At 40.2% G+C, this 23,007-nt stretch overlaps 1 protein-coding gene across 1 annotated transcript in view; it reads left to right on the forward strand.

Moving 5' to 3' along the window:
* Nucleotides 1-1,755: 1,755 nt before the first annotated feature.
* Nucleotides 1,756-23,007, forward strand: part of TCERG1L (transcription elongation regulator 1 like) — a 207,924-nt gene continuing 186,672 nt past the window's right edge. Inside the window, exons 1-4 of the mRNA XM_045025211.1 lie at nt 1,756-2,007; nt 4,117-4,263; nt 5,214-5,394; nt 21,978-22,169. Of these exons, the coding sequence (XP_044881146.1) occupies nt 1,756-2,007; nt 4,117-4,263; nt 5,214-5,394; nt 21,978-22,169 (772 nt within the window). The remainder of the gene's footprint in view (nt 2,008-4,116; nt 4,264-5,213; nt 5,395-21,977; nt 22,170-23,007) is intronic.

Raw genomic sequence — 23,007 nt, forward strand, 5'->3', positions numbered from 1 at the left:
CATGGTGAAAACTTAGTTCTTAGTTCACACTGTTAGCTGTCTTTTTTATTTGATTTGTATTATGGTTGTATATTGTCCCATTGTTCTTGGTGCTATACACACAAAGTAAGAGAGAGTCCCTGTCTCAAAAAGTATGTAGTCTAAATAGACAGAGGATAAAAGGGAAAATGGGTAAAGAAGTGAAGTGTCTGTGGCAGGTCAGTGGCAGAGCCACTACTAAAACCTAGGAATCCTGAATCCCCATCCAATGTCCTAACCACTGGGTGCACTGCCTCCATCTGTAACTGTGGATAAGAGTTTTTAAGATCCAGCGTTTGCTGGTAAAAATGTTCAGTGACTTGTAGAAGTGTCCAGTCCGCCAGGAACTTAGCACTTGCATAGAAAATTATAAGTAGGGGTGTTAAGTGAGAAAATCCCTGCATCAAACCCAGACTATCTATAACTAGAGCTGGCTGGAAATTTTCCAGTGGAAGGTTTTGTTTTGTCTGTTTTGTTTTCCCCTAGGAAAGTGCTGTTTCATCAAACCATTTCTTGGAAATTTGGCAATTTTTTTTGTTTAATTTAATTTTGATTTTTTTTTCGATAAGAGCAAAATGTTCCATTTCAGGATGGCATTTTTCAAGTTCTGAAATGACTTTAGCCAAATCTTCTTAAACCTTATGTAATATAACGTTTAAAGTCAAAATCAGAACAAAACATTTCAATTTTGGTGAGACCAAACACTGCCGTTGACCCCCAAAAATTTTTATTATGCCCCTTTCCCCGGAAATCTTGGACTTATGTTGATGTTTTAAGTTTTGTTGTTCTTTCTCTGGAATGAAGTGAAAACACATTTTGAAACGTGGCTATTTCTGTGAAAGGGAAATTCTGACTTTCCACCAGCTTTACCTGTCACCCTTTTCCTGGGGTGATGATCAGCCAGGGCGCTCCTGGTGGGCACGGTGGAAAGCCCCTTTGCTCAGTGCCTGAGAGCGGAGCCAGCTTCTGGGAGCAGGGGCCTCGCTCCGCTCGCGTCCTCTTCTCTGGGGAGCTGCCGGGGGAAGGACTGAGCGTCCAGCGGTCTCCCCTAGGGGCACCCTCAGCCGGGTTAGCTGGGTGTGTGTGTGTGTGGGGTGTGTGTGATGCTTCTGTTAGAGCTGGGAGCTGGGCCTCCCCCCACAGCCCCCTCGCCCCCTGCTGCCTCCCAAGCCAGAGGAGCGGGCTCTCCCTCCGCCCCTCTTAGGCAGGGGCCCTCTCCCCTCCCGCTCCTGGCCGGTTAGCCCAGCTCCCCTCCCCGCTTTACACATCTCCCCCTTTCCTCCTGTCTCTCCCGCCCCCCCAGCATCCCGCTGCCCGGGGCCGTCCTTCCTTCTGCTCACAGAGGGGGAAGGAGTCGGTGGCGACGCTGCCTGAGACCTGCCACCAGCTGCCCCCCCACCCCCGCCCCAGTAGGTGTCTCCTGCCGGGCTATGCATCAGCAGAAGGGGAGGGAGGTCCGGGCAGAGGGCGGAGCCTGCCGGCAGCAGCCCCGCTGAATGGAGCGGAGTTTCGCTCGGCTCTGGTGCTGCCGCCGCCGCCGCTGCTCCAGCCGCTAGAGCCCGCGGGGTCACGGATGGGCATCGCGCCCTCGGCGGAGCTGTCCCGGCGCCGGACCCGCTGCTGCCTGCCCCTGCGCGTCCCGGCGGCGAGCCCCGCGAGCGGAGGGACGGCCCCGTGCCATGTAGAATGCTCCCGGCTCCGAGAGCCAAGCGGCAGCAGCAGCCTCTCCTCTGGCAGATGAATGCGGAGCCCCCACCGCCTCCCTGGATTTGGATGGTCCCGAGTGCGGCTGGGCTCTTCAGGATAGGTGGGGCCGGGGTGGTGCCCCCTCCGCTTCTGCTCTCCTCGCCACATCCTCCCCACCCTGCTCCTCTGCTCCAGGGGCTTCCCGGCTGGCAAGTCCCCTGCGAGCCTTTCCTGCCTCTCTCAGTGCCCTCTGCGCCAGATCAGCGCCCTGCCGTGCACCAGTATCCCTTCCTGAATGGGCAGGTAATGAATGCGGTTCCCTTCGCCTCGCTCTTTCCCGATCCGGGTGTTTGACTCCCGAAGTGCTGCTAGAATAGCACAGCCGACTTCATCCACGCAAGTTCGTGCGTGTCATTTTCGGGGCCAGTAAAAGCCACGCTGGCGAGGCGCAGGTTGGGGGCGCAGGGGGGATGCGGTGGTGACTGCCCGTGCAGAAAGCCGAGGGCAGAACTTTTGCCTGCTGTCCAACGCGCGGTGGTGCTGAAGTTACCCCGCACAGCCCCGTTTGTTGCAGACCCACACAGTTTCTGCGCATCCGTTAGTAACTGCACCGGCTGTGTCAGACTTCAAAGGCAGGGGGAGACCGCATAAACTATTAATCGGAGTTTATTTCGGATTCCGGGCGTGTGTCTTCGTTCTTAAGCCACATACCGTGTGTTTGTAACGTACAGAACCGCAATCCCCGCCGTCAGACTCGAATGTGCTAAGAGTTAATGTTCTGTAAGAGTCTGGGCCATACAGTTGGTCAGTGGCATAACACAGTTTATGAGAGTTCGACTGGAAAAAGCGGAGGATTGAGAGAGCAGAGATTGCATTGATTGCGTTGCAAAGAGAACCCTAATGCTGGGGCTGAGCAATGAACTGAAGGCTGTCTTTGGTCGGTTCCAGTGTATTTGTTCCAGGAAGAGGCATTTATTTTCCGTAGAAAATAATATTGTTTTATATTAGCTGCGAAAGGGCAGGCTAGGAATAGCGTTTATTACTCCATTTAAATAAGTGAAAGATAAAGATATAAGGGTCTTTCATTCAGCCAAGTAACTTAAGCCTGTCTCTCCTCCTTGCTTTAAAACAAAGTTGCCTTGCCATTTTTAATATCGCTCTACTAGAAGAGATAAGGCATTGATCACCTGAACAGTCCTATTTTTATAATATTTGTGAATGTCCCATAAGGCTTTTCCATATGCATAATATAAATAAAAAAATACAACTGGATGCCGTTGCAACATGTTTTTATGTTGTAGTGTCAGGATGCTGCCACTAGAGGTATTTAATGTCTAGGAACTAGATTTTTTCCCCTTAATGTTTAGAAACCCGTTACCTGCAATATTTTTTTTTCTTAATAAAAGAAGGGGGTGGGGGACGGCTCATGAATTGGCTCATTAAGGCTTGTCTTGTTCACTCTTTAACCCTTTGGTCTTTTCCTATTTGCTATGGAAAAAGCAGGCTGGTAATGAAGGGGCACTCTAACAATATAAGCCATTAAATTCAGTGTCTCCTATATATATAATAAATACAATAGACACTAAGATATTTTGAACCATATTAATGTAAGCAATACCTCTTAGTGGTGCTTTTTGATGAATGTTTCAATTTTTTGTCAGTGTTGTAAGGCCACTTAAAATTACTTTTGCTGGTCAGCTTTAATATTAATCTTAAGTTTTAATGTATTAGATATTAATAGCTATGTAATTTCATAGTAGTTTAGCACTTCTGATGTATTTTTAATGCTGTTTCACATAAAACTTTGAACTCCATAATCTTAGATTAATTTCATTTAGAGATTCCCAGTCAAGCATTTTAGCTGTGAATGTCTCTTGGAACTTAGTGATTTGGAAAGAGGGTGAGCAGGAGAAAAAGCTACATGCTTTTGTGTTTAATGGAAGGATAACAGCAATTATTTTGAAGTGGGAGGAAATTTGATTGAAATGCAGAAATGTTTGTACAATATCAATGTATTTGTCCAAAGAATTCAAGAGTCAGGAAATCACACATTCTGCCTTGTCTTTGTTTTGTCCATTGCCTCTGGAGACAGAAACACATACACTATCTTGTATGATGATATTTTCTATTTATATGTGACTTTTTTCCAGTTCATTGCTGATTAGTAATAGTATTGACTAGGTACTCTAACTCTGAGCCTTCTATTTGTAGATTTCTATAGCAGTGTAGCTTTGAGTGGCACACAATACATGAGACTGATACATTTTTTTTAAACCCAATGTTTAGACTAAAGAGGTTGATACATTACATTTGCTTGAAATTCACCTTTTTAATACAGTATGTACAGACATTGGTTGATTTATTGTAGAATATTTGTAATTAATTTAATTTTTTATTTTCTTTTTTTTTAAGTGGATGTTTGGAGCTCATTCTCCAGTTATAGGATTTTCACCTTCTTCTAGTGTGGAATTTGTTCCTATCTTCCCACATGTATACACATCTACTATTCCACCTCATGCCAGGAAAAGTTGGAGAGATAAGAGACTACCTAATTGCAAGGTAACTCTGAACTTTACTTGGAACATTTTTATATTAAGATCTTATCATAACAACTGGAAAACATTGAGTTTTGTAAACTGTGAAGGCATGCAGAAGGTCAGCAATCTAGGTCAAGCAAAAATCCTGTAGAAAAGTTAATGCTATAAAAAGTTGATCAATAAATAGGCTATTTCTAAAGGTATAAATCAACAATTCTCTTAAATAGTGAAAAGGACTAAAATAACTTTAATATTAGTTCTATATTAAGTCAGGTAAAATATGTTTGTACTACCCAAAATATGTGGTTTTGATGTGTTTTCCGTATTTTGGCTACTTGCAACACCTTGCTATCAACTGCATGTTTATATAAATTTGTTAGAAATGGACTCAGCAGCTGGAATCCTAGCAAAGCTGAAGTCAATGGGAGTTCTGCCATCAACTTCAGTGGAGCCAGGATTTCATGCAGTATTTGCAACCTCAGGCCTTGATCCTGCAAACAGCTAGGCATGTATGTAAATTTAAGCATATGAGTAACTATAGGATGGTCTTATCTTTTTTCACCTCCTCCATCTCTCAGCCCTCACTGGAACAACCTTGGGCTACTAAATGTTGTAGATACATTTGTTCTGCCATAGCTATCTCTGGGGTAGGATTGGCCTTATTCTTTCATATTGTGGGGTTTGGATTTTTTTTTTTGGTTTGGTAGTACTTCCTAAACTGGATAGTCCCCTTATGAGATTGTTTGTTAGATAACCATGCCCTCCCAATAGTTAGGAAGCATAAATCAATCTATATATAAGACTGTTCATGTACTTATAAGGCTGTTCATGATTTAGGACATGATCTATGGTATAAACATGTGTATATATACCTATGACAGCTTGAATCAAAGACCTAAAAAACAGGAAAACAATAAGCAATGAAACTATATTATCTTCAACTTCAACATACTTTTTATTTATCCTCTGCAGATATATTTAAATAATGCATTTGCTCTGGATTCAGCGTGGATACATCCTGAGGAATCAAGAATCTTCCAGGGACACGAGAAGCCTCTTTTAATGACAAATCAAGTAGCTATGGCTATATCTAGGCCAGCTATTGCCTCAAGGCCTCTTCCCACAGTGGTGTTAACACCTCAGCCCATACCAGGTTAGTAATAAATAATTATGAACACTTTTTTTCACTATCCATTTTCATTCTATTGATCTTATTTTTAATTTAGGTAGTTGCTTCAGTCCTGAATTCTTTTCTCAGGCAAAATTCCCATTTGGGTTGTAACCTTGATAACAAGATCCAGAACAAGAACATTTCACCTTTATTTAAATTTTAAAAAATGACGTGGAAAGAAAAAGTATAAATTTATGGAAAATTAGAACCCAGATTCCTCAGCAATCCCACTCCATTGACCGAGGGTATATCCAGCCCAATGATGACTTGGTTTATTTTCAAACATACTAGTGAGATTGTTGACATAATATTTAATGTGTAATTTTAACATTAGTTGCTTATTTTTAGAATTTGATATAGACTGGGTATAGACAGTTAATTATTAATAGGGAACACTAATTGATCCATCAGTTCATTAAAACTAACTTATGCAAGATAACATGCATGAAATAAATTCCATTAATCTACATAAATAAGGTATGTTACAGCTGCTGACGGTATAATAATATTTGTGCTAGTGCTACGTTTTATACCCAGAAAAGGCCAGAAAATGTATTGCTGAAAAGATGGATGTGACCTTTCATTAGTATTTTGTTGTATTGATCTAACATGCTAATTGCCCCATAGAAAACACTAATAAACAAATAATTAGAATAAAGATAATTGAAGCACAAATGTAGATACTAAAAAAAACCAACAAGGTACTTTTTAAATAAATGTCTGTCTTACTGAGATCAAAGCTAATGCCATTTTAAATAATGGCAAAACCATAGCTATCCTAGCCTTCATTATTATGGAATTGTTGTTATTCTGAAACTGTACTGTAGACATGTAATTTTCTACCTTCTTGAATTTTCTCAATTTTCTGCTGAATGTAATAAGGCAACATTCTTTAGGATAATGCAGGGATTTATTATGAGGGGAAAATCCATTTTCTGTCTGTTTGCCAGACTTTTTTATTTCAATTATCAATTAATCTTATTCAGCACTTAGGAATTAAGCAGAAGAATTCAAATAATTTCTGTATTTCAAAGGTTTTAATAATACTTTACAATAAGCTGCCTTCTGTTCTTGCCACTATTAATTATTGATCAGCTCTAGTGCTGTTCAGCTTTCCATAATGGATGATAGGGACCATAAATAAGTATACTGATGGGCAAAACAATTATACTGCTTATGCATCTCTACCTGGATGCCTTTTACTTAATTTGTGTCCCAAAAATGTATGCACTGTTTTGAAGTTTATATCTGTGGCTGGCTGCCATGTTGATGGATGCTTTTATAAGTGCCTGATGGAGTGTATTTGGAAGTAAAATACTGGTTCCCACATGCATTGGTGGTCTAGGAACTGGTAGCATTGGGTTCTTTTTCTTTTTTTTTCTGGTGACTTCTGTCTATAAATACCTCCTAGTAGTAATACACAAAGAGGGCCTAATGCTGTAGTGCTAACTTAAGTAAAACTCACAATCAACTCATATTAATGTAATTAAATGTAAACTACTGGAGTTAGTCTGCTCCAGCTCCCATTGAAGTCTATGAATGGGATTTTGTAAAACACCAAAATGAATTAGGTGCCTAATTTACATTGACTTTCAATGAGAGTTAGGTGCCTAACATACTTAGGAGCTTTCGAAATTCACACTCATTAAGAAATACCTCCCCGCCCCCTCTGCCCCCTGGACCCTCTGTATCTCTGTTAAATTTATTTCTGTTCATGGGGACTGGAAATGCCATGTTTGCATTTCTTGGAGTTTCTTCATTATCATATCAAAGGTGCAGGGGCGGCTCCAGGCACCAGCACGCCAAGCGCGTGCCTGGGGCGGCAAGCCACCGGGGGCGCTCTGCCGGTCGCCGCGAGTGCAGCAGGCAGGTTGCCTTCGGTGGGATGCCTGTGGAAGGTCCGCTGGTCCTGCGGCTTCGGCGGACCTCCTGCAGGCATGCCTCCGAATCCACGGGACAGGGGACCTCCTGCAGGCAAGCTGCTGAAGGCAGCCTGCCTGCCGTGCTTGGGGTGGCAAAATACCTAGAGCCGCCCCTGCAAAGGTGGATTGGGACCATCTATTTCTGTCATTGTGGATCCCCCAAGATCCTGGACCAGAGGCCTGGACCATCTACACTAAATTTAATTAGGAGTTCTTTTCATGAATAAAGACCACAGGATCTAGTCTACTATTAGCACTCAAATAGACACACAGGGCCAATCCTCAGCTGGAGTAAATCAGTATAGTTCCACTGACTTCACTTTCTCAGCTCTTGTTCTTGTGCCGTGTGTCTGGCAGAAGTCTTCTGATCATGCTGAGTGTCTCCATTACAAATTCACTCTTTCTTCATTTAATTGTGCCACCTTCTTAGCTCTACTTCTCCTTCAGTGAATCCGATACGTACATTTCCAGCCATCGTTGGAGTCTCTCCACAGTCCCTTTTTTCTGCCCTCCACTATACCATCTCCTTTCTCTGGCTCGGCATGCACCTCCATCTCCTCCAAGTTACTGGTGCGCACAACCTGGGTATCATCTTTGACTGCCCTCCCAGGCCCACACATTCAGGCTGTGTCTAAAACATGTTGCTACTTCCTACACAATACAGCCTTCCATCTCTCCAAACAGCTAAAACTCTCTTCCAAATTGTCCTCATTTCATGTTTTGACTATTGTAACCTCCTCCTATCTGGCTTGGACTACTGCATCTTTGCCCCCCTCAAGTTCACTCAAAATGCTGCTGCCAAGATAATCTGCCTGACTCATTGCTCTGCTCACCTCATGCAATCAGCACCTTCAGTGGCTCCCTTTTCATTTCCAAACTTAAGCTTTTTGAGTTAAATCCTGTCCCCACTGAAGTGAATGGGAGTTTTGCCATTGATCTCAATAGGGTCAGGATTTCACCTCTTTGTCTTCACCTTTTAAACCTTTCACACTATTCAACAATGCTCCTCTAATAACTTAACATGATGCCAACCCCTGCCTTTATTTCTGCAATGTTCTCAGCCTTTAGTATCCACCAGTCAGCTTCACTTTCAAATACTTTTGCACTTTCTTCTATTTTGCCCTTTATGCAGAAGGAAAAGTCCCTGATATAATTAAATTTAACATTCCTGTAGGGGAGAAAATTCCAAATAAACTCACCACTATAGCTTTTAACTTCAAGAAAGGGCATTACACAAACATGAGGAAGCTAGTTAAATGGAAATTAAAAGATACAGTCACAAGAGTGAAATGCCTACAAGCTCCATTGACACTTTTTTTTTAAAAACACCATAATAGAGGCTCAAACTAACTATATACCCCCACCAAAAAAAACAATAAGAGGATAAAAAAATGGCTAAACAACAGAGTAAAAGAGGCAGTTAAAGACAAAAACACATCAGTTAAAAAGTGGAAGTAAAGTCCTTTTGAGGAAAATAGAAAGGAACATAAACTCTGGCAAGTCAAGTGTAAAAGTATAATTAGGCAGGGCAAAAAAGTATTTGTAGAGAAACTAGTAAAAGACACAAAAACTAAGTGAATCAGAAACAAGAAATCGGCCAAATAATCGGTGGGACCACTGGACAATTAAGGTGCTAAAGGAGCACTCAAGGAAGACAAGGCAAATTAATTTTTTGCATCAGTCTTCACTGCAGAGGATGTGAGGGACATTCTCAATCTAAGCCATGATCTTTAGGTGGCAAATCTGAGGAACTGTGCCAGATTGAGGTGTCAATAGGGAAGGATATGGAACAAATTGATAAACAGTAATAAGTCACCAGGGCCAGCTGGTATTCACTATTGCTTAAATCAGTCTCTGTACCAGGTGACTGGAAGGTAGCTAATGTAGAGTTAATTTCTTTTTTTTTTAAACACCAGAGGTGATCCTGGCAATTACATGCCAGTAAACCTAACTTCAGTACCTGGCAAATTGGTTGAAACTGTGGTAAAGAACACAATTATCAGACACATAGATGGATATGATATGTTGGGGAAGAGTCAACTCGGCTTTTCTAAAGGGAAAGTATGCTTCGCCTCTCTGTTAGAATTTTTTGAGGGTATCAACAAATATAGACAGGGTGATTCAGTTGGTATAGTTGTACTTGGACTTTCAGAAAGACTTTGACAAGGTCAACACCAAAGGCTGTTAAGCAAAGTAAGCAGTCATGGCATAAGAGGGAAGGTCCTCATGATCAGTAACTGGTTAAAAGCTAGGAAACAAAGAGTAGGAATAAATGGTCTGCTTTCACAGTGGAGAGAGGCAAATAACAGAGTCTCCCAAGAATCTGTACAGGAACCAGTGCTGTTCAACATATTCATAAAACCATATGGAAAAAGGAGTAAACAATGAGCTGGCAATGTTTGCAGTTGATACAAAATTACTCAAGAAAAAGTTAAGCCCAAAGGTGATTTTGAAAAGTTACAAAGCGATCTCACTATGTTGATAAATGCAAAGTAATGCACACTGAAAAACATAATCCCAGCTATACATGCAAAATGATGGGGTCTAAATTAGCTGTTATCACTCAAGAAAGAGATCTTGGAGTAATAGTGACTAGTTCTCTGAAAACATCTACTTCTTCACACAAAGTACAGAAGAACTCATTGGCAGGGGATGCTGTGAAGGGGAAAAGTGTAACTGGGTTTAAAAAAGAACGAGATAAGTTCATGGAGTATATAGGTCCATCAATGGCTGTTAGCCAAGATGGTTAGGGACAGTATCCCGTGCTCTGGGTGTCCCTAAGCCTGTGACTGCCAGAAGCTGTGACTGGATGATGGGTTGGATTACACAGTAACTGTCCTATTCTGTTCATTCCCTCTGCATCTGGCACTGGCTACTGTCTGAAGACAGTATACTGGATTAGATGGATCCAGTATGGCCGGTCTTATGTTCTTATAATTCATTCATCCCCTGCCTTATTTTCCAATTCCCTTCTTAAAACTCACCTCTGCTGCAATGCCTACAAAACACTGTCTACTGACTATTGCTATTATAGGGATTATTCCTCTTCTCCTTCCTTTCTTTTCTTACTCCCTCATTCTTATTAATTTACCCATTCCTGCCATTCCTCACCCTCTTTCTACCTTCAATTAAAAAAAAAAAAGAAAGAAAAATAACAGAGTTGTTCCAATTCTTCACCATATTCATTTGCTTGTATGTCTTCCTTATCCTCAACCCTTCATCTGTTTTGTGTCTTTTAAGCCCTCCAGGATAGACATTTTCATTTAGCTGTAATTTGTACAGTGTCCATCACAGTGGGGCTCCAATCTTATTTAAGGTCTGTGCATGCTATCACAATAGAAACAATAGATGTTGTCACTGTGGAAATCAATAGCATTCTACTGAAGCCACAAATGTTGTCTAATCTTTCCTGGACTGAACTGTTGGAGCATGCACACAATGCAGAGGTTGAAAGTGGGGTGGGGAAGGGGAATGCAAAGGCCTTGGCTAGTGTGGGCTCTTAAAACCTGCTGCAAGCCCACTGTTCTCTCTATCCTCTCTAGCTGTGGCACACAGCAGAACTTCTATCCACTAGGAAAGCTGCAATGTAGGGACAGCAAATAGTGTTTGCCAACAAGAAATGGGTGTTTGTTTTCTCCACCATTTTGCCCTCTCCAGTTGCAGTAGGTGTTAAATCTTAAGCTGCCAAATAAAAATGACATTACAAGTAGGTCTAGTGTTGCTAAAGCCACCTTACTCTATACTGCTTTGAGTATCAGAAGGGTTGAGCCTTTATTGCATTGCAAATCCTAACTTTTCAGATTACTTGACACAGAACTATAAAAGGAAATGGAAACCCACACCACCTGGAATCAGATGCTTCAGTTGCAAATTGCGGAAGATGCTGGCCCTACTTAGATCAGAATGGTTTTCTGTTGTGTTCCCCCTCGCACCAAAAAAAAAAAAAAAGCCCTGGGAGACTCTTGTCCAGTCAAGCCCATACATTGGATCCATACCAGGAGTCAATTATTAGTAACAATGTCCTTGTTTCTTCAGTTCAGTGGTCATTTTAGAATGAAAAAAGAAAATTCATTAAGAATAGGCTTGTGGGATTCGATTTTTGTTTTTTATAATTTTGATGGATAATATTGATTTTTAAGCATTTTTTTTCTTTCACAGTTGTGGGAAACTGGTGGGGGGTGCAGTGTCAGGCAGTAGGGAAGTCAGACAATTATTTATTGACAGGAAACCTTGAGATTCACAAAGTTATAGCTTTATAACCATTAAAACACATTGTCAAGATCACATATCAAAATATACAAAATGAATAGCCATAAATCAAGCTAATAAGTTCTCAGGCAGTATTTTTCTTTGTCTAGCTGTACATTTCTATTATTGATAGAAATATTTGATTTGTGGTTATACAGTGAAATTGATATTTACTGATAAAAATCTAATCTTTCCTAGCCTAACTATGAACTGTTGGGGGTTGGTAAATGCTAACACGCATAATTTAGTGCTAACACAAATAATTTGGCAGTTGCACATACTAGGTACTGGAAGGTATTATTTGTTCTGAAGAAACGTAATTGGTTATTATTCCCTGGCAGATAAAAATGGATTTCAAAACCTTGAATTTATGCACTTACAATTTTATTTATCTAAAGAAAATAACGACACATTATTTTCTCACTCGAAATGATTGTTTATTTTTTTATTTCCACTAGACAAAGCACTATCCTGTATCTTATGTTGCAGATATAATGTCTACATCTTTTTGCAAGGAAAATGATTTATATTTTTCTCTACTACATTGTGCAGTCTGCCATATGGAATAAAGTCATGGCTGGTTTGCTATGAGTCGGATGTGCCTGCTTTTACTTGTATCCTCGCTTAGGGGATGAGACAAGGCCAAAGCTATATGAACACTGGAAGTCTTTCCAGGAGTCTTGAATTAGCTGTCTAAGCTGGTCATGGTCTTCAGAACTGGTTCCATGTGTTGAGTTGAATTATTAGAAATTCCTTGGGATTTTTGTGAGAAATTTTTTTGGGGGGGGGAAGAGGGAGCATGAGGAAAAATATCCCCTGTTTCATATCATTACTATTAAAATTATTGAAATTGTTTTAATGTTTCAAGCTGTGTGGTTACGGTTTGTTGGCAGGTTTGCTTCTCAGTCACTGTTTTGCAGGCAATGTTCTTTTTTGTTCTTTTTTTTTCTTTTTTTTTTAAAGCAGTACACTTTTTATTAGTGTTCAAAAAGGCTTTCCATAGAAATCTTGTTGAATAAGCCTTTCATATAGCATGCTGTGAAGAAATAGAAATATATCTTCATTATATTAAGAAACAGAGTTGCTGCTACTTAAACAGAAGTAATATATTCCATGTTATGAAGTATCCCAAAATACCTGACTGCTGATTACAATCAGTACAGGCAAATGTACAAATAAACTCAAATATATAGCGAGTTACAATCCCTCATAGCCTTAAGAGAAAATGCAGATGCAATGTTGCTGGGTGCCAACACATAGGGCTCGTCTTAAGCAACTGGACAAACACTCAGCTAGGCTGTCTGGGAACCTGTGACACTCTGACATGTGGAGGGGCTTCAGTTGGTTTGTTAGATAAATGATGATATAATGTCTCAATCCACCCATCCCACTATAGCTGAGCAAAATTCTGACAACTTCCACATTTGTTTAGTCATGAAACATTTTGGCATTTCTGAGAAATTTTTGTTTTGGACTGTAAAACCTCATTTTGACATTAAACTGCATTTCCCAATTGTCTCATGGAAGTTGTTGTTCTGGCCACCATTCTCTCATATGGACAAGGCTCCCTGGTGAGACTGCGCCTCCCGTAATGCATCTAGTCATGTGGCTCCCATGATGCACCATGCAGAAGAAATACTTTGTGGGAGATGTTGTCCTCCAAAGAGCCTGGCCCATGAGAGAAAATGGGGGCTAGAACTACCATTTCTGTAAGGCAGTGTGACTGTGGTTTAATGGTTTTTAGAACTGACTTGAGATTAAACATTTTTGATCAGTTCCAAATTTGAAATGTTTTGATTTTTGGCTGAACCAACCTGAAATAAAATATTTTGTTTAATTTTCCCAACGGAAAATCAATTATTTTCATCAAAAGGAAAATATTCCCACAGAAAATTTGTTTTGCAGAAATTGCATTTTCATTTGCAAAATCATTCCAATGGACAATTCCTGACTAGCTCTCCCATCAATACACTGTTGCTCAAAGAAGCAAATCTTCGGCTTCTTTCATCTGCTTGAAGGGAAATATCAAAAGGGATATCCTTTTTCATATTTTGTAAAGTATGCAGAAGGCTTTAAGATCCTAGATGGAACATATTAATAAAAGATGTTTCCAGCCCCTCCCATAATATGGTCACTATTATTCCTATTCTAAGACCCTGTCTTCAGTAGGTTATAATTTTGCTGACTCTTTTTAAAAAAAAGTAACTAATATATTTCATCTGTTTCCAAGAACAAAGATAGGGAAAACTATATTTTTTTTGCCCATGTTAAATTCTAGTGACTTTTTCTTGGAACAGTTCTAACATCTCCATGCCTTAGACCATGGACTTGAAATTTGGCAAAGGAGTGTCCTTTGTTTCAGGGGTACACTCTTTCCTGCCCCTGTAAAAATCTGCCCTTATTTGGCTAATTATAAGCTTTTGAAAAATTGCAGTTCACACATGCTCAGTAGAGATTTTTTTTACATTTTTAGCTGCTAAATTTCCTGAAAATTTGGTCTCCAATGAGCATGTTCCAGCCTTTCAATTGCTGTTATAGGCCATGCTGGATCCAGGTCTGGGTAGTTAAACTGAGAGCAGTGAGCCTGTCTGTCCTGTGCTATCGATGGAGCTTGCTGGGCCCAGGCAGCATGGAGGAAGAAATGGCCTGGTTCAAAGGGTGGCAACAGCTAGATCTGCAGTGGGAAGGGAGAACGGAGTAGATTGGGACAAAGAGTTTGTGGATGGGGGTGGAAATTGGGACTGGCTGGATGAGGAGATTGGGAGCAGAAGGAGAGTAGTACTTGCTGGGCAAGGAGACGGCAATGAGGGGCAGAGCCTGGGAGTTGGGTGGCAGGTGTGAGAGACAGGGACTGGTTGGGCAATGAGGCTGAAACTGGGAGATGGAAAGGAAAAATGGAGTGGACTGGGAGATAGTAGGTTGGACTTGTTCTGAGGATGAATCAGGGCAGTGTATTGAAGGAGGTGGATCCCTGCTTCATTTGTTGCAAAAGTTGGAAGGTGTGTAATAAGTGAGAGGGGATTGCAGGAAACGAAAGGATGATGTCACAGTAAAACAGTGAGCCATTCTTTAGACCTCTTTTAGTCCCTCTTAACTGCATTCCTCAGTGAGAGGCTCGGCTTCCTTCATATTCCTTAAGGGTGCAATCACATGGTTCAAACACTCTGGAACTGGATCTCTGGATGGTAGATGGGAGATTGTGCTATGTTTTGTAAGGAGGTATTGATTTGTTGTCTTCTCTGTGATGCTTTTATCCTAAGAAAAAATGTCTGTGCTGAGAGAGAGCTTTGTGGTAACTTGTAACTGCTAGCCATGCTGGTCATAGCCCTTGGAGAGAAAGCAAAGCACAGGTGCTGGCTGTTAGGTAGACTGGCTTTCTGGGGTTACCACAGTATATGGCAGGGGACTGTGTGGTCTTAAGACTCTTGGTCAGAAGGCAGTCGGACAAGGATCCCTGCCCAGACACAGGTGATAGCTGGACCCTGAGACCTGATGGGATCAGAAAGCAGGCCTGAGTTAGTTTAAATTCAAGCTATTTATCCAAAAGTCCTTTCTTTGTCTATTGGTCTCAGAAGAATCCACTTTGAACTATTATATGCGAGCATTCCCAGGTGGTGGTACCCTTATGGAGGTGCTACAGCCAGAGTGAATTTGCCTAATCATTCCCCACTGTTCTTAGTTCCTGGACAGGGCCACCCAGAGGGGGGCGCAAGTGGGGCAGTTTGCCCCAGGCCCCGCGAGTCCTGGCCGAGAATCCCTTTCCTCACCCAACGGCGGCATTTCAACGGCGGGTCCTTCAGTGCTGCCGAAGACATGGAGCGACTGAAGGGCCCCCCGCCACCGAAATGCCACTGTCGCAGACTCAGAGTGCCGCCCAGTGAGTACAAGCTCCCCCACTTTGCCTCAGGCCCCCTGAATCCTCTGGGCGGCCCTGTTCCTGGAGGAAGTGTAGTTACTCTCCCCCGTGAAATCAATCATACAATCCCTGGCCCAAAATTATTCATAAACTTAATTCAGTGAGATCTCCCAAAGATACTGCAAGGAATTGCCAGATCTGTCTCTCAGAATAAATAGTACTCTGCTTTACAAGAGTTGGCTAGTCAGTGGTTAACCCTGTCATTTCCCCTGAGAGAATAGGACTGCCTGTACTGAACGAAGGTGAGACCTGAATGCGAATTACAGGAATCTGCAGACCTAGGTCCCTAGTCTGGAGGGAGAGGATCACAAGATACTGCCCTGAGAAATGTAATAGCCAGAAGCCAAAGTGGAGTGCCCTCAAGGAGGCCACCTAGAGGTCAGAGGCGCAGTTAGCTCAGGAAATATCACAATCGTATGTTAGGATTGTGATATTTTTGCAAGTAGGCACGGCTCCTTTCCAGCTACTATATTAGCAGGACTGGCTCTAGGCACCAGCAAACCAAACATGTGCTTGGGGCGGCACAATTCCAGGAGTGGCAAAAAACCCTAGATCTGGCCCTGTATATTTGTGTGTGCTGAATACCTTAAATATGGCAACCTTTGTGGAAAACATCAGGCAAACATCACTGCATCACTTGAGATTCACATTTTTACAGGTGTCTTAACAATCATAAGTGATAGACATAATTCCTTGTTAAATGAAATCTTGGATTCTGCTGCACAATTACTTAGTAAATTCAAAAACAAGAGGAATTACATGGCAATATGCATGGCCACATGATGACATTATGCATGTGGTCGGCGGGTATGAGAGGGGAATCTGGCCCTTTGTTTATTCTGTTTATAATTCCTTGATTCAAGCTATTAAACAAGGAAATACATTCAACAAACTGGTTTTATGAATTAAAGAAATAAAACTCCATCTTTAAAAAAAATCGGGTGTATATCTTCTCCTATGTACAATGTGTTAAATTAAAAAAGGTCAACAACTGTACATTAAAAGTTAATACATTTATAATCCTAAAGGGATTTAAGTGATATTTTATTTTATAGTGCTTTCATTTGCTACAAATATATTTATAAGGCTTGAAAAATATTTTAAATTATTTTTAAACATAATTTATACATAAAGATTTAGCAGTTTCAAAGTGTTTTTTCACTTTTTTACAAGTGTTGTCCTTGATATTTCCTTCCACACTCTACTGTTGAACATGTATACAATATATGTTACAGAAAAAAAGTATTGTAGAAATGTTTTAGAGTTGTAAAATGTATCAATTGTTTTACAGTTTGTTATAAAGCTATTATCACTACATGTGGAGGGGTTGTGTGTAAGTACAGACACACGCACATTGAAACATAGTTCTATTTGTATCAGACGTCTTTTGAAGATATGCGGTGAAGTAGAAAGGACTGCAAAATTAAAGTCCGACTAATTCTCTCATCAAAGTGAAGAAAATGCCATTTTAATACAAAAAGTCAGTCCCTGTGAGGCAGTTAATAAAAAAAATAAACTATGGATGGGAATCTGCAACACAAATTAAAACAAAATTAAAAGCAAACCCCATATATGTCACCAATCCTAATGAACAGATATAAAGCAAGTTGCAAGGAGCACTATGCTGCTATATTTAAGATATTCCATGCCTCCTAGATTACTGAAGTATTCCAAAGGCTTTTAACTGTTTGACATAAGTGCTGGAATTAGGCGTGCTGGGGATACTGCCGCACCCCCTGACATGAAATAGTTTCCACCATAAACAGGGTTTACAGTTTGGTTCAATGGCTCTCAGCACCCCCACCATAAAAATTGTTCCAGCACTTCTGCTGGTTGATGCAATCACAGAATTTACTTTCCTTTTTGGATGACTTGATTTTGCTGTTTTAATTTTTTTCTGTAGATCTTATGGGAAAGATCTTTATAAAAGTCCATTGTAGGCAGAATTAAAAAAAAAAAAAGACAGTAAGCCTGTAAAACTGCAGAACATTTTTAAATGAGTTTAATCAGTTAATTTGCACAGTGAGATTCTATAGTACAAAGAACTTTTTTTAAAAGAAGAGCTGGAATTGCCCCTTTTCAGATAGGACTGAACCTGTAAATTCCAGTGGCATCCAAAATCCTTATTTCTGTTTTGTTAAAGAAAAGAAACAGCCCTCTTTGTTGATCCTGAAGAAGAAATGTAATGGTTTTAACTATTTGTTAATAGTAGTAGTAATGAGAGAGCACATTCTGATATGTCCTTTATGGCTGCAAAGAAAGAAGTCATAAAAGGAACATGAGGTTGGGGAGGACATTGGGGAGACAAAACAGCAGCACAGAATCCTGTTTTATTGTCTGTATGTCATGGACAAAGTCACTGTGAATGGAAAAAGTATGCTATTGTGGAAGAGAAAAAATGAAATAATTCATGACCTAAATGGAGCACAATCTGTGGCGTGCTGTGTGGCTCCTCAGGCTGGTTATTCCTGTAGGTCTCTAAGAGTAGTGGTTCATTCTTTAAACACACCATGCATGCACTGTAGTAAGAACTTCAGGATGTGTGAACTGTCAGACGGACATGAGGCACATAGGTCAAGAATAGGAAAGCAGGGATAATTACTGAATCCCAAAACTACATAGATAATCCTGTGAGAGAATAAAGAAGCAGGTCTAACAGGAACAGTTAGTCTTAGGCTGCTGTGTGTCTAGACACTTTACCATGTATTTGCCTATATAATGGATGTTTGGGGATCAAATGGTATCTGCTGTGGAACCTGGGTTATCTACCTACTCCCTTGTTTTCTTTAATCTTAGGTTGATTCTCTTGTCCTTTTTTGTTCATGTCTTTATGGCTACTCCTGCTATCTTGTTCTTCAGTTGTTTCACACATAAGTGTGCTGCCATCATTTTAAACAAAAACCTCCCACAAATATTTTCCCCTTAACCTGTGGTAAACATCTTGTAGCAGGATGGTGGATGTCTGCTTGTAAAGAGGTGTGGCAAAGAACTGTGCAACATATTAATGGGTTTTCTCACTTAAATAGAAATCCTCTGTGATAAGCAAGCATCTGTAGGTTAAAAAAACCTTCTTAGAAGTGAACATCAATGAAAAGCCTTAGTCTTTGTTTCTCAGACATATATTGATGATAGTGTAGAACATTATTCAACTTTTGAAGTATCTTTGTGTTGACCTTATAGCAGTGGTTCTAAGAAAAGTTTTTGAAAATATCTGTTTGGCACAATCTGATATGTTCCAGAGAAGAAAGTTTTATCTGAACGATGTATTAGGATCCCTAGATATGCCCTTTCTTCCAGGAATGATTTAATACTGTCCAGAGAGAGAGTAAACTCCATCAAAGGCAGGGAAATCACCAAAACTTTATTAATTGATTGGTGAAAGGGCTCAAGTCTTGAAAACTTCTAGCACTTCACTAATTTCACCCACATGTGCTCATGGCAAGGCTGGGGGCATGGATCAGCATTCATGTCACACTCCCCGTTAGTACCCAACCTGGGCCAGGGAAGCTAATGATCCAAACAACAGACCAAATTTGATGATAATTCTGGTCACGTGCCATCTGAGGCACATTGCACATACGCTAAGAAGATGATGGCATGGCTTAGTTTGCCCACTGTTCTAGTTCCTATACTATTGTTTTGTTCCTTTCCTTCACTCATGTTGAGAATTGTATCTTTATGTTGTAGAATCCTTTTTTAATGAAAAAAATCAAGCTAGAAGAGAACATTCTCCCTCCTTAATAACAGCCTTTTGGGAAATTTAGAAGAGTCTCTTTTCTTTATATACTTTGTCAGAGTCCATGAACAGTTATAGGATTTTTTTTTCTGTTGTGTTTGGTGACAGCAGAAAATCCCTGGAATTGGAAACACAGATTCTCTATCCAAGAGCAGACTACTGATGAGGATTTGATTAACTTAACCTATAGGCCTATGAGATCCCAGAAGGAAATGTTAGAAACCACAACAAAATCATTGTCATCAGATGGTTTGACTTGCCAATTTTGAATATTTCCTTTTTGGCCCTGGTAGATGTAATCTATCTTTCAATTGTTGCAAGTTGAAATATCAAAGATTTGGTATTTGTGTTTGCTAGTGTTTCTCTGGCCTATGTGCTTGTTGTACTAACAAGGACATGTGCTTATATATGGCTTACGTGTGGTTGTTATTTTGTTGTTTTTTTTAATAGAAAATATCTTAGAACTAACATCAGGAATAACAGAAATTACTTGAAATGACTACTGTATACACTTGGTATATGTTACTAATGTTGTAAAGCCTATTTTTTTGGCAACATATTTTGCTTACATCTGCATTGCAAACAAAGACTAACAAAGAGGGGAGTGCAAGCTTAGGAAATATAGATACTAAAGGAAATCTCTTTACTCACACAGCCCACTCTCCTGTTCAGCTAAATTCAAAACATTCACAATTCTGTTGACTTCAGTGGAATGACTCCTCTTATGCCTGTGTTAAATTTGGCCACTGGTTTACTTTACCTTTTTTAGAAATATACTGGAGTATAGTAAGAACCAAGGGTCAGAGTCTCAGATCTGACCCTTCTGTACCAAGCTCAGTGGTGGAGTGGGGCATAAGGGTAGTGGTATAAAGACACCTTCGTGTCCTCTGACTTAGCCATAATGCACAACACAAAGCAGCCTCTGCACGGCTGCAAGTTGTGTGAGATGTACATGGATGTAAGGGACTCTTCTAGCTGCCAGAAATCACCAGAACACAGGGGGCACTGACTTTCCAATTTTATCTTGGCCAAGCCCCCTCCACTGGGGGCAGGAGAGGTATAGCCTAATATAGCCAGGAGAGGTTCTCCCATGCCAGAGGAATCCCTAGATAGCCACATCTGCCAGCTCTTCAGGTGGTTTATGCCAGTAGGCATGTGGGAAATGGCCACAAGATGTACCAGAATCTGGCCCTAAGGGTTCCTTTAGTCTCCAAATTCATTTGGAAAAAGAAATGCTATAAACGTGTGAAATGCCTAAAGTGACAGCTCTGATCAAATAGTGATTTTCGCAGAATTACCAGTTGGCTCTTATTGCCTAAAGGATTTCCACATGAACTGAAAACATTCGCTAAATGACATAATAAGCTAATGATTGCTTAATTTTTGAATACATAGTGTCTGAGAGAGTAACAGCTGGTGTTTGTCAAATTAGGTTTCCTTCTTAGGATTTTTACTACTCATTTTCTTGTTTATTTAACATACTTAGACGTGATTGAGCTCTAAAGGTCTTCCCCTAAGCTTGTTATATGTTAAAGGTAAATGTTACATAGTATGGGCTACATTCTTCTCTTCAGGCCCAATGGAACTCCCATTTAAATGAGGCGGTTCTCTGTGGATAGAGTGCTTACAGTGGCAGGGTTTCTATGTACATGCAACTTGGTATCATTGATGGCAATTACATGTTTATAATTACAAGAGAATAGTCCTATAGATATAGGTAATATTAAAAAAAATACAAATGGTTCGATTGCAAAATCAAAAGTCAGGAAATGTTGGAATGTAGAGCCCATGCAGGATTCTGTTCCTAGTTCTGATGGTAATGTGACCTAGTAGTTACAGATATCACCCAAGTACAAAGATTTAGCACATTCATCCTAAAAAGTAGCATAGCGAAGTGGACGAGACTTGCCATTTTAGATACCTGGGTTCTATTCACAGAAGGGACCTCATGCTACCTCTTGGTTACTTTATTTGTAAAATGGGTATATAACACTTGTCTGCCTTTATAAGATAGACCTTGTTCAGTTATAAGGACAGTAAAGTATACAGAACTAACACCGTTCAGTGAAACTAGAATTCTTGGTCTGTTCATGGTTCAGTGCACTTTCCCCTCGGCCAAAGATGGGGTAAGTGCCAGCAGCTGCTACTATTGTGCCCTCCCACCTCCCCATCCAGAGCTCTTCATGTGATTTGTGATAACTATATAGATAAATTACAATATACATGATGTTTTCAAATCAGGCACAAATCACCATTTCTTTATGTTAGAACCTATATTTGAAAGCATGAAAACATTATTATTATTATTTTATTTTTAAATGTATTATACAGGGACATTTATAGCACAAAAGCTATGAGTTAAGGGTAGAGGGGTGGTCTGGTGGATAAGGTGCTCCCCGGGGACTTGGGAAATCTGTGTTCAGTTACTGGCTCAACCGTGACCTTGGGTGAGTCAGCGTGTGAAGCAACTTTATACTGTGTAAAATGACACCTACTTCTCCAGTGTATTAACATAGAATTCTGATGCATCTTGATGTCCTATGAAATTAAGTTGGATGGCTGGATGTGCAGCCAGTAGAAGACTAAGCTACTAATATTACAATAATAATGACATTTTGGTGTTTCTTATATTATAATATAGGAAGATTGAAAAACACTATTATTTATAGAGTGTGTGTCTTAACTTGCCAACAAATTTGTTTCAAATGTAAAATAAAACATATTTTACTTAACTCTTCCATAGGTGGTTGCCAGAATAGCCTTAAACAAGTGGGCAGTCATCAGACGATTGCATTAGCTGCTGCAGCAGCAGCAGCTGCCATGGTGTCCGTAGATTCAGAAGCACCTCAGGGACCATCACCTACAAGTATCCAACCTTGCCATGTGCTCACTCTGTCACCTGTCAAAATACCAGTTTTGACTTCACCTTTTCCAGGTAAGAGATTTTCTTTGATACCATGTAGCTGCTTTTATTCAATCTGAATCATACAGAGACTGTGCATTGTGTGATTTTTTTTTGTCACAAATGCTTTTTGTTAAATGATTGTTGAGTAGGAATTGAATTTAACAGTTTGTGCTATATGTGGGTTTGTGTATTTTAATCCCGAGGGAAAAACAATTATTTGTATTTATTGTTGTGCTAGATTGAGATGTCATTTTAAATGATCCATGCATTTATAAAACCACTACTTTGATTCAGCTTGATTCAAATGTGCAAATGAGAGGAAATTCAGAGGTGAGCTTGAAACTCAAATCTTAACCAATTCTATGTAGTTATGTAATTCTTATGAATTACAAAAATATGGGCACAAAATCTCAATTAAATTTTATCCCATACCACTCTATTTACTTCAGTGAGAAAGAACTGTAAATCTGTGCCAGGTTGGGTGGCCCTCCATATTGTAATCACCTACTATTGGAAGGCATCTGTTAGATATACAGTAGTAGTTGATTAAGAATAAAGTAGTGCTAGTTTTTGGTGAGTTAATCAATTATACTCTGTGACTCAAGAACCTCTGGATGCCAACTGGCAGAAAGCACTGGGGTATATCTGGGTACAGAGATCCACTGAATTCACCAAAACAATGTCATGTAAGATCTCTAGTGAAAGCCTGTGTCACACTGGTCATTAAAACCCTTGTGAGATGTATGTATGGAGAATGTGTATATATACTAAAAATTATGTTCTCTAGGTCTGTAGTTAAAAACAGGTTCTTTGAGAAAAATCTAAACACGGGGGAGTCATACTTTTCCTATACTGAAAAAAAAAAATC

Source organism: Mauremys mutica, chromosome 7 (genome assembly GCF_020497125.1).
Source record: "Mauremys mutica isolate MM-2020 ecotype Southern chromosome 7, ASM2049712v1, whole genome shotgun sequence".
NCBI classification, from domain to species: Eukaryota; Metazoa; Chordata; order Testudines; family Geoemydidae; genus Mauremys; species Mauremys mutica.